This window comes from Lytechinus variegatus, chromosome 6, assembly GCF_018143015.1.
Source record: "Lytechinus variegatus isolate NC3 chromosome 6, Lvar_3.0, whole genome shotgun sequence".
Classification (NCBI taxonomy): domain Eukaryota; kingdom Metazoa; phylum Echinodermata; class Echinoidea; order Temnopleuroida; family Toxopneustidae; genus Lytechinus; species Lytechinus variegatus.
In genome coordinates, this window is record NC_054745.1 from 36,836,480 (window position 1) to 36,852,366 (window position 15,887).

At 35.0% G+C, this 15,887-nt stretch overlaps 1 protein-coding gene across 1 annotated transcript; it reads left to right on the forward strand.

The window, feature by feature from the left end:
* Window positions 1-504: 504 nt before the first annotated feature.
* Window positions 505-1,014, forward strand: LOC121416709. The gene has a single exon (XM_041610174.1). It carries the CDS (start codon window positions 526-528, stop codon window positions 1,012-1,014), a length of 489 nt encoding a protein of 162 aa, XP_041466108.1. The 5' UTR covers window positions 505-525.
* Window positions 1,015-15,887: the final 14,873 nt, after the last annotated feature.

Here is a 15,887-nt window from a genome sequence, read left to right on the forward strand (position 1 = left end):
GTTTGCGTATATGTGAACTAACAGAATGCGATGCCACTGCGAGTAAGTCTATGGGGGTCAGGCCGGTCATTACACGGCCGTAAATTAAACATAGATATAATACCCCCTTCGTCATTTTCGTACTTTTTTCTCTGTTCTTTTTTCAGCGTTTCTCTCAGGTTAAAAAGGACACCTTTTTTTTTTTGGGGGGTGCCAAAAACTAGGCGGCGAGGCCGGAGAAATACTACTTGGGGTGATTTAGCTAAACTAGAGATACGCTTCCATTTTAATTTGTTTCTTTTATTTAAAAAAATATCACTCGGTATTTGTTCAAAACTAATCCTCTGAATTAATACATTTTCTTTAAATGTCTAAATAATATCTAATATTAAAAATCACCTTTGATTTATGTATTATCGCGCTTTTTCGGGGGGGGGGATATTTATGTTTTCACGACATTAATGAACGGTGTGAAGAATAATCTTATCCCAAAATTATCCGTCTTTTCAGATAATTCAGATAAAAAAATGTCGTCTGTCTTCTGAGATGACTTCTAGAATGTGGTCTTGTTTCAGACCTTTCACCTCACTGAAAAATCTCACCATCTCAGACTCATCTCTCAGCTTCCCTCCATCTCCTCCTGAGCTACCATCCGTCACAAAGCTATCAGTCAAGGGAAAGACGTCGCAAAGCTATAATGGTCTAATCTCATCGCTCCCTGGTGTGGAATATATCGATATAACTACGGATTATGCGGAGGGAGACATTGCTCGTTACACCTCTGCTCTTCGTCTGACAGCAGGGCAGAAACTCAAACACATACGTCTATATGGTCGGTCATCATGGTCATCACTTTCACGAGAGAGGAACCGTGTATCGAGAGAGACAATGAGGGGACTGGGTCTGGTCATCAAAGAACATACACGGAACATACAGAAGCTTCATCTGCGATGGGTTAGGTGTACAGACGAGGATGACTTAGTTTACCTTACCGACTGCTGCAGACATGTGAAAGAGATAAAATACGTTGAGTAAGTTCTTGCTTATTAAAAATATTTTGTTGATATAATTTAGATGTCAATCCAATGCGGTGGTTCAATTCCTACAGTTTTCTTATTACATATAAAATATTACCTATAAATATTCGGATACATCCAGAAAAGAAGCGGTTCCATTCTATTCTAGCAATTAATAGTTTCGGGTACTCTTAGAATTGCCATTAGATTTGTCTGATCCTCAAATACTCTTTATGCCATTAAAATACATTTTTGTTCTTTAGTAAAATTTGCGAAAATACTTTGTCATTAAATGTTACTGTTACGTAATAGCACCAGCATGCACGTTTGAATTTTACTGCTAGTTCGATTGTATTTTCTTCTAGTAGCCTACCAATAATAGTTGTTCGTAGCTAACTTTTACTCAATGTGAAATAATCGATTTGTTTATTGTATTAAAAATGTCCTTTCAATATTTCTCAATATTTCGTTTGTACTAAATTTCTCTAATTACTTTAATAGATGTTACTTCAGTCATATATTTTGTGATAAAGATTGCGTTCCCGATCATCATAAATCCAAAAATGTATCCTGCATTTCAATTTGATTCAAATTTCAAATCATCCCCACCGCAATATATATCATAGGTACATTATTGTAATAATGAATTGCAACAATAACTGACATTTTGGGGGAGATAAGCCAAACTTGTTTGATACTCTCACCTATAATCCCGCATTTTTCATACATCAAAGTCAAAATAAGATATTTTGAATACTCTAATATTTTGACATAAATTTTCATTTCGGGAGAGTAAACAAAAAGGTATTCAATCATAACGAAAGCGTTACATACTACTAGCGTTTTAACCTGAAACATACAATACACACAGACACGCACACACTTGGATACACATTCCCCATCTTCTTATGATTTCTTACACCCATCAGTTTGTTTCATGATTACAGGTTCATTTGCTGTGGGACGACGATGAATGGCAGGCTGCATTCTCACCTCAAGCAACTTCACCGTGAAACTTCCGACAGTCTCAATGTGCATGTTTACCATGTAAGATATACTGTTATGCTTCTACACTGTGTAATTTCAATGTTACATTAATGCATACCAGCAATAGAATTTATGGTTAAAAAGACGTGTAACGTGTGAGTCTATTGGAATATTATTGTTTATCATTCGCATTGAAAGCAAACACAAGGATGCAATATAAAGCATAATAGGCCTATGTATAATTGTATTTATTTTAAAATTCAACAATACAATAAAATGGATCCCAATATGTTTAAAAGTAAATTTCTACATCTTTGCTTAGGTCTAAAGAAATAAATCCACATTATTCTTTTTGTAATGCATGTTTTATTGATCCTTTTCATCAAAATATGCATAACAAAACATTCATAAAATAATGGATCACATATAAGAGTTAAGATGACATTGGCATATGAAATAACATGTCTAATATACAAAAATTGTATAAAATAAAAAAAAAATATATATCCACATTATTCGCTTTTAACCTTAGTATACATGTACATAGATTTCTCCACAGATTTTGTGATATTGAATAATATGCCAACGTAGAACTGTGGTATACGCTTAGATCAATGCAGACGAACAAAAAAGACAGCAAGTGCTATACACGAGGAAAGAGATGACGTGGTTGAATTTTTAGTGTGCAATTTTTATTTTTTTAAAGTGCACACAAAGTAAATACGTTTTGTTGTTTTGTTTTTCTTAAATGTAGCTTCTGTTGTCGGTCTTCGAAAATAGGGGGGGGGAGCAGATACAAAATCAATCATGACGTCGCCGTCTTTAGTTCGGTGACGTCACGGTTAATTTTGTTTTTCCTCTCTTCCAATAACACATTTTAATTTCTTCACTTTATCCCTTGGAGATATCATACATATAATGTTTTATAAAAGCTTGAATTGATGCACTATACAGCTTTTCCAAATTTTATTTCCCGCATATTTGGCGTAGATTTACCATTCTATATGCATTAAAATTATATAAACCAATTTTTCCTAACATCAATTTAGGCCCAATGAGAACCCCAAGCCAGGCAATCCCCCCCCCCCTCTTAAAAGAACATATAGGTTGGCTATTTTGGGGGGACAAAGTTTTCTATCGCATAACATTTCAATCAGATCTTCCCCTTTCAGTGATTTGATTGAAAGACGCACTTAACAAGCAACATACATGCAATAGTAGCCTCGTTCAGATGTGAATACTTCCTAGTCGGGGTAAAATTCTATTGTGCATGGATTACAATCCAGTTGGAGGAAAGGTCGAAGTAGTGTCCGTCTGCATGGTCTGGACAGAATTAATGCAGCCATCCTCTGACCAAGATACACCTTCCACCGACCAAGACACTAGCCATTGTTCTGTCTAGTTTGTAAAGCAAGATGTAGCTGGTTTTAAATGTAGTCTTATTCAATCTGCAGTAATGTACATCCCCTAATCTGATGAAAAGTACTTTGCAGGGTTGTTTATTCGTAACTGCGAAAGTTTTAGTATAGAAATTCATATCAATATTTTTTCTTGGATAATTACTCTCTCCTGTCTGTGCAATGGTTAAAAGTAAAGAAAAATGTACACGATACAGTGCGTATAAAACAGTTTTTATCCTGCAAAAGTTATGATAAAATATTTTTTTTTTTGTAACATTGTTAGAGATATTCCGAATGTATGTATTGGTACAAGTCTCATTAAGGGAGTGTTGGTATGAGTGTCGACATCAATTTTACCTGAGTGAGAGAACCAATGGTAAAGTTCGTAAAAAGGGGACTTGCTCAAAAATTAAGAGTTATGTGGATGAAATTGGACGTAAATGATGAAGAGCACAATCACTTTAGGCAAGAGAATAATCTAATCATATATTTCTCCCTTCCACCACTCTTACAAGCCCACCCCCCCCCCATAAACAAACCATCATAGACAGATAGACCATGCCTAGGCCATTACGAAATCGTCTTCACATATAGTTGTGAAAAGCATAGAACTGGCCATATTCTTTATTATGTTATTCCTTGACATCATGATTGGGAGCATGTACTTGTGAAAAAATGAAATGAAATGATTGATAAATAACGTTGTTGTTGTTTTTTTTTGTAGCGAAGGGGTTCAGCTAGTTTCAATGACTCTATTTGATTTACATGAAGTAAGAAAGGCAAACGGATAATGAAAAACTGTATCACGGTGCATGCAGGGTTTTTTCAATGACCTTGACAAAACGCGAAAATTAGTGTTCCCTGGCTAACTAATTTCTGCTAGCTTTCGTGCAAAACTTGTTAATTAATAAAAATGCTATCTCATTGTTCAACTTCCGGGTCACTTCATGGTCACGTTTCGCTTAGGCGTAGCTCTAGAAAGATAGACAAAATTCTGCTTTTTTGAATCATATAAGGAATAAAACGTACAGTGGACTTATCAGCTGAAGATTGTTGAAGACGTCGACACTATTATTTTGGATATTAGTGAAAGTGAAACTCTACAAAAAGGGACTTCATATCGTCATCAACGTGTGGGAAAGATGGATTACGGAAAGCGCGATGATTACGCCAGAGCCGCGGCGCCACAAGACACCAATCGAGGTAAGCCCGTGTTCATAAAGCATGACGATATAAAATGGGCGGGGCGCCTTGAACCTGAAGACATGTTCAAATCCTTGTGTACAGCTATACCGGGAAAGGACATAGCAGGTATCCAAAAAATTGGAGGGCTATGGAGACTTTATGTTGATAATCAAGCTAATAGGATCAAACTTATAATCCAAGGCCTCGAAGTTCGAGGATCGGTAGTGCAGGTGTTTGATAGGAACCCATTCTTAGCTTACGATAATGAGACTGCAACTCGGGTACTTATCAAGGATATCCCATTATCAGTACACGAAAGTGTTATTCTTGGAGAGCTAGAAAATAGAAAATGCAAAATACATGGCCCTGTTCAATATCAGAGGTTGAGAGTGGATGGAAAGCTAACACAGTGCCTAACAGGGGATAGAGTAGTGTATGTAGATCTTCCAAATCAACATCTCCCAAGATTCATGAAATTCCATTCGTTTAGAGCGAGAGTTTTTCACTTTGGGCAGGAGAATACGTCACAGGGTCCTGTTTGCTCAAATTGCCTCCAAGATGGCCACCATAAATCGCATTGTACCAATGAAAAAGTATGCCGAGTTTGTCGACAATCAGGGCATATGCAAAACACATGCCCCACCACCAACCCCACCATAGCTGAAGACGAGGTAGCTAAGCGACCAAGCATTCAGGGTGAACCAGCTGTACGACGCAAAGTGAAGGCCGCAGACCAATCGAAAAGCGTATCAGGCAGGCGAGTCGTAACAGAGGATCGTCGCACCAACCTTCCCAATGTTGAGCACGATAGCATGAAATCGCAATCCAAAATCACAGGGTTCTTCGAGAAAGCCGTAAATTCTGAAGGAGAAGAAACATCCGAAGAAGAGAGAGAAAGCGGAAACGACTGTTCAGAGGAGAGAGATATCAGCAAAAGTAGTGATAGCGAATTAGAAGTTATGCCGGAATCCCCGGAAATCGCAGCATCTTCTATCGCTAATGAAAGCAGAAAAAGGAAACAGAAAGTAAAGAACAAGCAGAAAAAGAAAAAGTAATATTTAGGACTATCTGGACTAGAAGTTGATGAATTAAACCCGCATCCATGACTAAGAACATTAGACTACTGAGTTTAAATGTACGTGGAATTAGAGAGTATACTAAAAGGACAAAGGTTTTCAAGTTTTTGCAGGATAAGAATGTCGATATTATATATTTACAAGAGACACATAGCACAGCTAATATAGAAGTGTTTTGGAAACAGCAAGTAAAAGGCAATCTCTTTTTTAGTCACGGAACGAATAACAGCCGTGGAGTACTGATATATTTCAGGGAAGGATTAGAGTATACAATTCAGAAAGAAATAATCGACAAAGATGGTAGATATATCATGATGATAGTAGAAATAAATGGTAAGATGTTTTTATTAACGAATGTTTATGCTCCAAACAACTTTCAGGAACAAGTAACTTTTTGGTTAGAATTAAGAAATATCTGGGAAAATAATGCCGAACCCCAATATACATTATTAACAGGAGGGGATTTTAACGTGGTTATGAATCCTAAATTAGATAGGATGAATCAGTCAAAAAGTATATCCTACTCATATGTAAGTCATGTAAGCAGAGATAGTCTGGTATCGTTACTAAATGATTTCAACTTGTGTGATATATGGCGTTTAATAAACCCAGATGAAAAGCAATACTCTTGGAGGAAATTAGATTGTTCTTCTCAGAGTAGATTAGATCATTGGTTTGTTCCTTTTGATCTTCAAGATAATGTATCTAAGATAGCTTATGTACCATCAGTAGCAACTGATCATTCAGCGCTTTTATTAGAGTTAAAGTTCACTGAGTTAATTCCAGGAAAAGGTTATTGGAAATTCAATGCATCTTTGTGTCAAGATGACGAATACTGTACAAGTATCCGTACAGAGTTCAAAGTATGGTTGGAAGATTCTAAGGAATTTTCAGATCCCAGAGTTAGGTGGGATTATATTAAATACCAAATTCGAAGATATACACAAAAGTATAGTAAAAATAAAGTTAGAGAATTAAAAGAAGAAAGAATACAATTGGAAAAAAGGTACAAATGTTGCAATCGAAGTTATATTTGAATTCTGAACACGTTATTAATTATCAACAAGCTAAACAGGAATTAGAAAAGTATTATGATAAAATTACACAAGGTATTATTATTCGCTCCAAGGCAAATTGGATCGAATACGGAGAAAAAAGTAATAAATATTTTCTTACACTAGAAAAACAACGTAAAGTTAATTCCACTATCCGAAAACTTTTAAAAGAAGATGATATTATTGAAGACGAAAAAGAAATTTTACAAAATATTAAACACTTTTACAGGCAGCTGTATACAAAACAAAACGTTAACATAACAGATGAGAATGCAAATAATTTTTTGAAAATAAGAGGACACAAACTCTCTGAATTTTCATCCAAATCATGTGAAGGACTCCTCACTGAACATGAGTGTAAGAAAGTATTGACGGATATGAAATGTGGAAAGTCCCCGGGGAATGATGGACTCTCCAAGGAATTTTATACTACTTTTTGGGACATTGTCAAAGATCCCTTACTTGTTTCTTTGAACTTTTCTTTTCAAGAAAATGAATTATCAGCAAGTCAAAAGCAAAGTGTCATATCTTTAATTTGTAAACCAAATAAAGACAAACGTCTACTAGAGAGTTACAGACCTATATCGTTGATAAATGTGGACGCAAAAATATGTTCAAAAGCATTAGCCAATAGGATAATCGATGTTTTAGATGAAATAATTGACAAAGACCAATTTGCATTCCTCCGCGGAAGAGCAATAGGGGAAGCTATCCGAAACGTACATGACGTATATCATTTTCTTAGGGCGGAACAGAAAGCAGGATTCATTGCTTCAGTAGATTTTAAGAAAGCGTTTGACTCGCTAGACCACGACTATTTATTTGAATGTTTAGATTCGTTTGGTTTCGGCGCATCGTTTATTAGGTGGGTTAAAACCCTTTATAAAAAAATTTAGAAGGTTGTGTTCTGAATAATGGTAAATCTACTGGATACTTTCAAATTACGAGAGGGGTAAGACAGGGGGATCCCCTCTCCCCTTATTTATTTATAATATCTCTAGAAACACTTGCTATACGTATTAGAAATTCAATTGATATACAAGGTATATCAGTTGGTACCAGTGAATTAAAACTGTCTTTATACGCAGACGATTTTTGCTCATTTTGTTCAGATGTAAATTCTCTTAACTCATTATTTGATATTATGCAACAGTTTGAGAAGTGTTCAAGTTTAACAATTAATTTAAATAAGACAGAAATTTTAAAGATTGGTAATGTGTCGAATGCAGTTTTCAGACATAATTTCAATTTTGTAGATACTATAAATGTGCTTGGTACTTTTGTGGGTACTGGATCAGATACTGCGCAAGTTAAAAAAGCAGAAGAAATACTATCATCAATACAAGTTACTTTAAACATGTGGAAAATGAGAAGTCTAACTTTATTCGGTAAAATTCAAATAATTAAATCATTTGGAATATCCAAATTCATTTATTTATTTTCATCCACTCTTTTACCCGATTGGTTTCTTAAAAAGTTAGAGAGAGTGTTTTTCAGTTTTATTTGGAATGGACCCGACAAAATTAAAAGAAACGTCATGATCCAGGATCTATCAAACGGAGGAATTAAGATGGTAGATGTGTATTCGGCTGTTAAAGCCCAGCAGTTATTTTGGATAGAGAGAATTAAACATGCAGATAAACAAGGATGGTTTCAAATTCTTCAATATTACCTTAAAAAGAACGGGGGATTGTTTGTATTCAACTGTAACTATGGTCTTAAAATGTTGAACCTTGATATTCCTCAGTTTATAAAAATATTTTACAATGTTGGGATTCTCTTAATGTGAGAAACAGAGAAGATAATACGAAGTTCCAGATCATCTGGAACAATAAACAACTGAAAGTTACTCGAGATATAATCTTCTTTCGAAAATTGTTTTTAAAAAGAATTGTGTTTTTTAATGACATCCTTACTGAAGGATGTACTTTAAGACGATTGGATGAAATGAAAAGGTTATTTGATTTAAATGCCAACGATTACTTTCGATTACAAGGAGTGTATTCTGCTCTTTTAAAGACAAAATTTTCTAAAATATCATATACGGACTCATTTAAGAATGCTGCTATATCAAATATTATCCTTCCTGTTGAGTTGGTACAGCTAAACAAAATAAAAAGTAAACATTTTTATGATCTGTTAGTAGCAGAAAAATATGAGCGTCCTCTTCGTACGTTTAGACTTCAAAACAGATATCATGTTTCAGATAAAGAATTGGTATTAGCTCGTTCATCTATTCTACTGAACACTATTGATGTAAAATACAGAGAATTTCAGTTCAAAGTATTGAACGATATTTTAAACTTGAACTATAAGTTGTATAAAATGAAAGCCATTACTTCACCTTTATGTTCTTTCTGTAATGCAGAAATTGAAACGATCGAACATTTATTTTGGAATTGCCCATTTACACAGTTATTGTGGAGTCAGCTAGGAAAAGAACTCACTATGTTTGATTTTTCATTATTAACCGAAAAAAATGTAATACTCGGTATTTTGTCAATAAAATGTCTTCTTTTTAATCATGTTTTAGTTATTGCAAAGAGATCAATTTATCTAAGTAGATGTAAATCATGTAAACCAACAGTTTCTGATTGTGTTGATTTGTTAACTCGATCGTATCAAATGGAAAAGAATATAGCAATTCGAAATAACAAAAGGAATGTCCACGAACGCAGGTGGCGAGACATGGTACAGTGGTTATCCACTTATGTTATGTAACTGTTATGTAATTTTTTATAATGTATCATTCGTATTTGTTCAACTGTATTGAATGAATGTACCTTGAAGTGACCAATAAAACATCATTTAAATACAAAAAAAAATCTCATTAAAGAGACAGAAACCCAAGAATATGTGGAAAAACAATTCCTATTTCACTGCTAGGGACACTTATCAAAGTGTAAACTTTTTAGTGATATGCACTGTTAACCGTTCGATAACTGTAAATAATATGTGAACATAAAATTGTAGCACGTAGCCATCTACGATGTTTCCTATAGTTATAAAACTAGAATCCATCATACGATGATCGGAGAAATGTAAACCAGATGAAAGAAACGTAGCCAACCAATGAAAACACGTTCGTTGAAAAATATAGTCATGGAAATCGAGGTAATTTATAAAATCCGTCTATGTTTATATTTCTTGTTATTTTTTAGCACGAATATGAACTTTTGCCTGTTCGCTACTTCATCCCCCACATCGTCGATTGAGCAATGGCCAGAACAGCGAATCCTCATCTCACGGTTCGTAATGTGTGCAACTCAATAGCACTACAGCGGAATGAGATTAACCTAAAAACACTATGGTGGAATTTACATTCTGTGTTTATTTTCATCCCGGATCTAAATGATGGATGGCAGGAGTAGGACGACCTGCAATTGCTTCGGCTGATAGCACATTGAACAACAATTCTGGAGCCTTGCTGAAAGGAATACGACATCCAAATGTCACTGTAACACCGACGGAAACCGGTCGGTTATCAATTTCGGTCTGAAATTAACCTCGTCGGTGTACCTGTGATTTTTATGCTGCCAAAAGATTTTACAATACATTTTTATAGTTTAAGAAATTTGCTTATTGTTAGGACTCATCAGCTGCAGAAAAGGTGAATTTATGTAATACGAATATTTCGGTCGACCCAAAACGTTTAAATGATAATACAAATAATGGTAGTAGTTTTCATTGCGGGGCGGGAAGGGTACCAAGAACTAACAGCAATAGAAGAGACGAGCTGATGATTTCATTATATTTTCTTCGTTATAAATTAATTTGAGTAATTGAGATTTAAAATCATTCAAACAATGCTCTATTAAATTTTTTATATTGACTTAGAAGATTATTACATTAAAAACCAATTATGACACTCGTTTCAATTTAGTTGGACAGATTGAATTTGATGTTTTTAAGTATTTCAACTCATCGGTGTGGAAAATGACATTGAAAGCACAAGTCTTCTGTGAAATAAAGTTGGTTTAATAGCACAAAGGCAGAGAGAAGATGAGCGATATTGATCAAAAGTGGTTACTACCCTCACATATCATACAAATGTTAGGCCTGTATGAATTCTAATACCCAACTTTTTAATTTTTGAATTAGGGCAACGCCATTTTGGGTTAAAAAATGGTCAAGAATAAGATCAGATATGACCCAAATCACTGGCTAGTCTGGGGCCGAACGAAATGTTGCCCCAAAGGCCCCCATATACGACTTCTTTCAGGATCAAACGGTGTTCGCCAACCTCAAATGTTTGTGTTTTTTTTGTACAATTATTCATGCGAACTAAGCCTTCTTATTTGTTGAACTTTCCTCTTAAATTCTGACAGCAACATTTCAGACATTTAATTAGAAGTAATGTTTGTTCATTTTACAAACAAATTCAGCGGGTTGTCATATTAATTATTATAATCCTAAACACACAAAGTAAACATATATAAGTAGTAGTAATGATACTGGTAGTATTAGTACTTGTAGTAACAATGCATGTCGTAATTATGTCAATATCAGCAGTAGTTATTGTAATGGTGTTTCATAATAGTGGTCATAGCTGCCTGTAGGCTAAATAACATTTATTTCACTCTCTAATTTTCTTACAATAAAATGATTGCGATCAGGGACGAATCGAATGTTGCATTCACGTTTTCAATCTTATGGAATAAAAATTAAGTCTTATTCGATTGAAATGTTTGATCCAACAGTGGATTGGTCCCTGACCACAAACTGTTAGATTGACTTTCAATCTACGAAAGTTAGAGAGTGCACAATAATTTCGATCAGGAAATAATCCAAAGTTGAATTGAAGTTTCCAATCTCATTAAGAATTCAATCTTCTTCGATTGAAACGTTTGATTCAACGTCGGATTGGTCCCTGACCATAATCTGTTAGATTGACTTTCAATCTATATAGGTGTTAGAGAGTGCACGAGGTATAGACCAAATTGCCATCGATGATATAGGCCCTAATAACCATGATTAACAAGATACATAAGTAACTACTATACATTCACGATAGTGATCGCGGAAGAAGCATGTAAATATCCTGCTCCGTGTTGAATGAACCGATCACGTCATCCACTCACTATTTATTTTATCGCAATTATGATATTGTCTATTCTTGCTCATTCTGCTCAAGCTTCTTGCCAAACAAGGAAAATATCAAACTTCCTAAAAGTATCATGGTGCAATTTGTAAATACGTTTTCTATTGGCGAATAACAATGTATAAAAGTGGAGAGATGAAATTTTATGCGTTTGTAGTGGATAAAAATTAGAAAGATAAGCTGTCAGATATGCCAGGTTTTGTAAAGAAGTATTATATTTAGGTATTATTTATCCGTGTGTTTCACGCAAATAAAGTAATTTCATCAATTAAACTCTCATAAATCGAGACTGGTCGATAGAGTTGATGAATCTTATCGTATATATATTTTCTATTATTTACAATGGCGTCAGATCGTAAGTTGTAACATATCATATTGTGTGTAGCTTGTCATGATCATAAACACGGCTTTTGGAACGAGTTAAACTGTCAAATACATGTATATTTAGACATAATTTCGAGTTTTTACATGATGTATCCATGATGATTTACATGATATAGGACGAGAATATTAAAAATTGAATGTATCAATGTACTATAGTAGGCTCCTATAGAAACTAAAATATATAACATAGAATAATATACATTATATGGGTAAAATTTTAAATAAATATGATAATAGAATGTGCTTCGTAAAATAACGTAAATGTTTCCTGAAAATGATAGCTCTGTTCTTCATAACATACACTCAAAGCTCAATTTTCTTTTTGTGTAAGGAATTGAATTATGATGGCGATCATTTTCTCGCTCAATGAATATGTGTACATTCTTCCAACTGGAATTCTAATTTAAGCTGTATGTAATGATGATATTGCTGTCTTTTAATAAAAGTAAACCAAATTTATTTTTCTAAATGTGCTTTCACATTCCCATTGCCAGGTCAGCCTAGTATGTTATGTTTGCTATAATCAATTAAAAAAAAATCAATTTTATCAGAATGGCTACTTAGGGACCCAGTCCCATTTGAAACTAAATTACATTTTCTTTGCCATTACCTGCTACATGTAGGTGCCATGGCCGAATGCCAAGTGGTCTTACATGTACGCCCAGCGCACGTTACACGATCCGTTTCGATCAGTAAATTATAAAAGCATTTGGTATAAACCGGCTAAGCTATAAAGTCAGAAAGATCAAAGTTGCGAAAAGTGGATTTAATACATCAAAATCGAAATTCGAGTCGATTCGGGCTTCCCTTCAAACGAAATCTAAATCTTAATGACGTCATCATCGGCTGTGACCACAAGGCGGAACTTTAAATAAAATAAAATTTAATTTGATTTCAGAAAGAGAACCAGGTATAATTCATATTCTATGTACAGTTATATTACTTAAATCATTGTCATAAAATGTGTGTTTTTTGTTGTGTAATGTAATAAAGCCCGGCTATAAGGCCACATGCTCATGTGTATACGTTTGTTAATTTAAATATGGAAATAAAGTCAAATAAAACAAGTCAAATAAAAAAAATATTGTTTGTTAATTGGTAGCACAGTTATTGAGGTACGAATGAATGGAGAAGAGAATTAGATAGCTTTTACACTTTCATAATCATCTAGTACATTATCGACAGGAACAGTGTCCTGTATTTAATCGTGGCTTTGTGAACAATAATAAACTGAATATTTCCTACATTTGAGACGCCTTGCCTTATTTGTATTCGTTACTCGTAAAAAGGCTATATACTGTAATGTGTTTGGTTGATTAGTAATTACTTGCCAAATTAGTGGGCATAATGATCAGGAATTACAGAAATAAACCTCACTGAAAATAATAATACAAAATTTCTTCAAAACATGAAGATTATGATTTTTATCATATTCCTTTGTGTGATTACTATCAATCAAGATTTTGGGCGTCTTACTAGTGATTAAGACTATCGTCTTTCAATCTGAAAGACGTGGGTTCGATTCCAAGGCATGGTGTGTTTTCCTTCAACAAGAAAGTTACCCACATTGTTCTGCACTCAACCCAGGTGAGGTAAATGGGTACTCGCAGGAAGTAATTCCTCATAAAGCTGGGGTAATATAGAAGCGCGTTGAGCACTTAGGAAAGGTGGAGACGTGCGCTATATAAATTATACATTATTTATCATTATTATTAACAAAACGACAGGCAATGTGTCTCCCCAAAAAGGCATTGTCACCTAATCCTGATAAAACGTATTGTTCAAATGAAGAGTGTTAATTAATGATAATAATAATAATAGTCAGTTCTTGTATAGCGCATTCCATATCATGAATAACGTCTCTATGTGCTTCCAAAGGACTTGGATATTATTACCGCGGCTGTAGCTCAAGCAGCTAGCTTCCAGCGCTCTGCATTTCAAGGAATACATTCCTGCCATGTACCCATTCACCTCATCTCGGTTGAGTCCAGCACAATGTGGGTAAATGTCTTGCTGACAGAAACTACGCCATGACTGGGATTTGAACCCATGACCCTCTGTTTCAAAGTCCGAAGACTAATCCACAGGGCCACAACGCTCCACTGTTATGTTTAAAAGTTCGTAGGTCTTGTTCATTTTATTGATTGATTGATTGATTGATTGATTCATCGAGTGATTGATTGATTTGATAACTGATCATTATCGAGTGATTGATTGATTTAATAAATGATTATTTATTTATTCATTTATTAAGTGCAAATCTTTATCCCGAGCAGCGTGCTCAGTTCGATGAAAATACATGTATTAGATATATTAATCATAAACATATTTTCATAAGTTTTGCAAGTATTTCTTAAAAATGCATAGGCCTAGAAGATTTCCTATCGTCTGTTCAGCAGTTGAATGAAAGTTGGAAGATGTTGTCTGTTCACGGCGTTTTTCTAAAGTCTTCATTTATTTTAGGATGGGTAAATGGGATGATAAAAGAGAGGGGGAGACTAGAAGATAAAGAAGAGAGATTGAAAGAGAAAGAGGAGATATGGGTAGTGAGATAAAGTAATAAAGAAAGAGAGATAGGGGAAGAAAGAGATAACAGACAAGTATTATAATGGATAGAGATCGAAAAGCATATGGCCTATTGCGAGCTGGGGGAGAGGGGGGGGGGGTGGGGACTAAAGGAGATGCGAGACGAAAAGAAAGACAGGACAAGACAGGTCCTGTACGAAGAAATAGAATGAGAGTGGGGAAAGCAAGAAGGACATGGCGGACTATGAATATGGAACAGAAACAAGGTATTGCCGTCATTTAGCGTCAATGCAAAGAGAGGGCTCCAGAGAGACAGAAATAGAAGATGAGAAATAAATTATGAATAAAAGAAAGGGAGTGTGAGAGAGATGATAAGGAAAAGAGGGGGAAGACGAAAAATCTTTGAGCGCGATATAGTTGGTGGAAAGATATAAGGGAAATAGGATGTGGAAGTAAAGTGTGGAGATTAAATTGTGACGTGTATGAGGCAGAAATAATACTAGTTTTGACGGTTACACTTCGTAGTTCCGAAGGTTCTTTATTCCGAAGGTTTGTAAATCCGAAACACGCAAATTGCATACCTCGATGTTCCTTAATCCGAAAACGTAAAAGGGTTCGTTAATCCGATCATTTGTGGCGTTATTCCGAAGGTTCGATAATCTGAAAACGAAATAAGGTTCGTTGTTCCGAAGGTTCGTTAATCCGAAAACGAAATAAAGTTCGTTGTTCCGAAGGTTCGTTAGTCCGAAAACAAAATAAGGTTAGTTAATCATTTAGTTTTCGGACTAGCGAACCTTCGAAATTACGAACCTCATTCCTTTTTTTTATTAACGAACCTTCGAAATTACGAACCTTCGGAAAATACGAGCCTTCGGAATACGAACCTTCGGAATATCCGAACCTCCGGAATAACGAAGCTTCGGAATTACGAATGTATGCAGTTTTTTGATAGCGCTTTTCGCATAACGGCTTGAAACGCTTAACAGCATATTACTACCCTGGTAAATCGATTTTTTTTTTAGTTTCAATATAGCACAAAAGTGCACAATGTCCACTGCCTTCCATTCCTTCCATCATCATAGCCTCATATCCTACAGGGTACCCATTTAGCACCTAGGCCGAGATTGGCAAAGTGTGGATTAATGCCTTTCCAAAGGACGCTAGACCGCGTTGGGATT

Excerpts from the sequence above, each read along its gene's own strand:
- LOC121416709 (XM_041610174.1), top strand. The coding sequence starts at position 526 with ATGACTTCTAGAATGTGGTCTTGTTTCAGACCTTTCACCTCACTGAAA.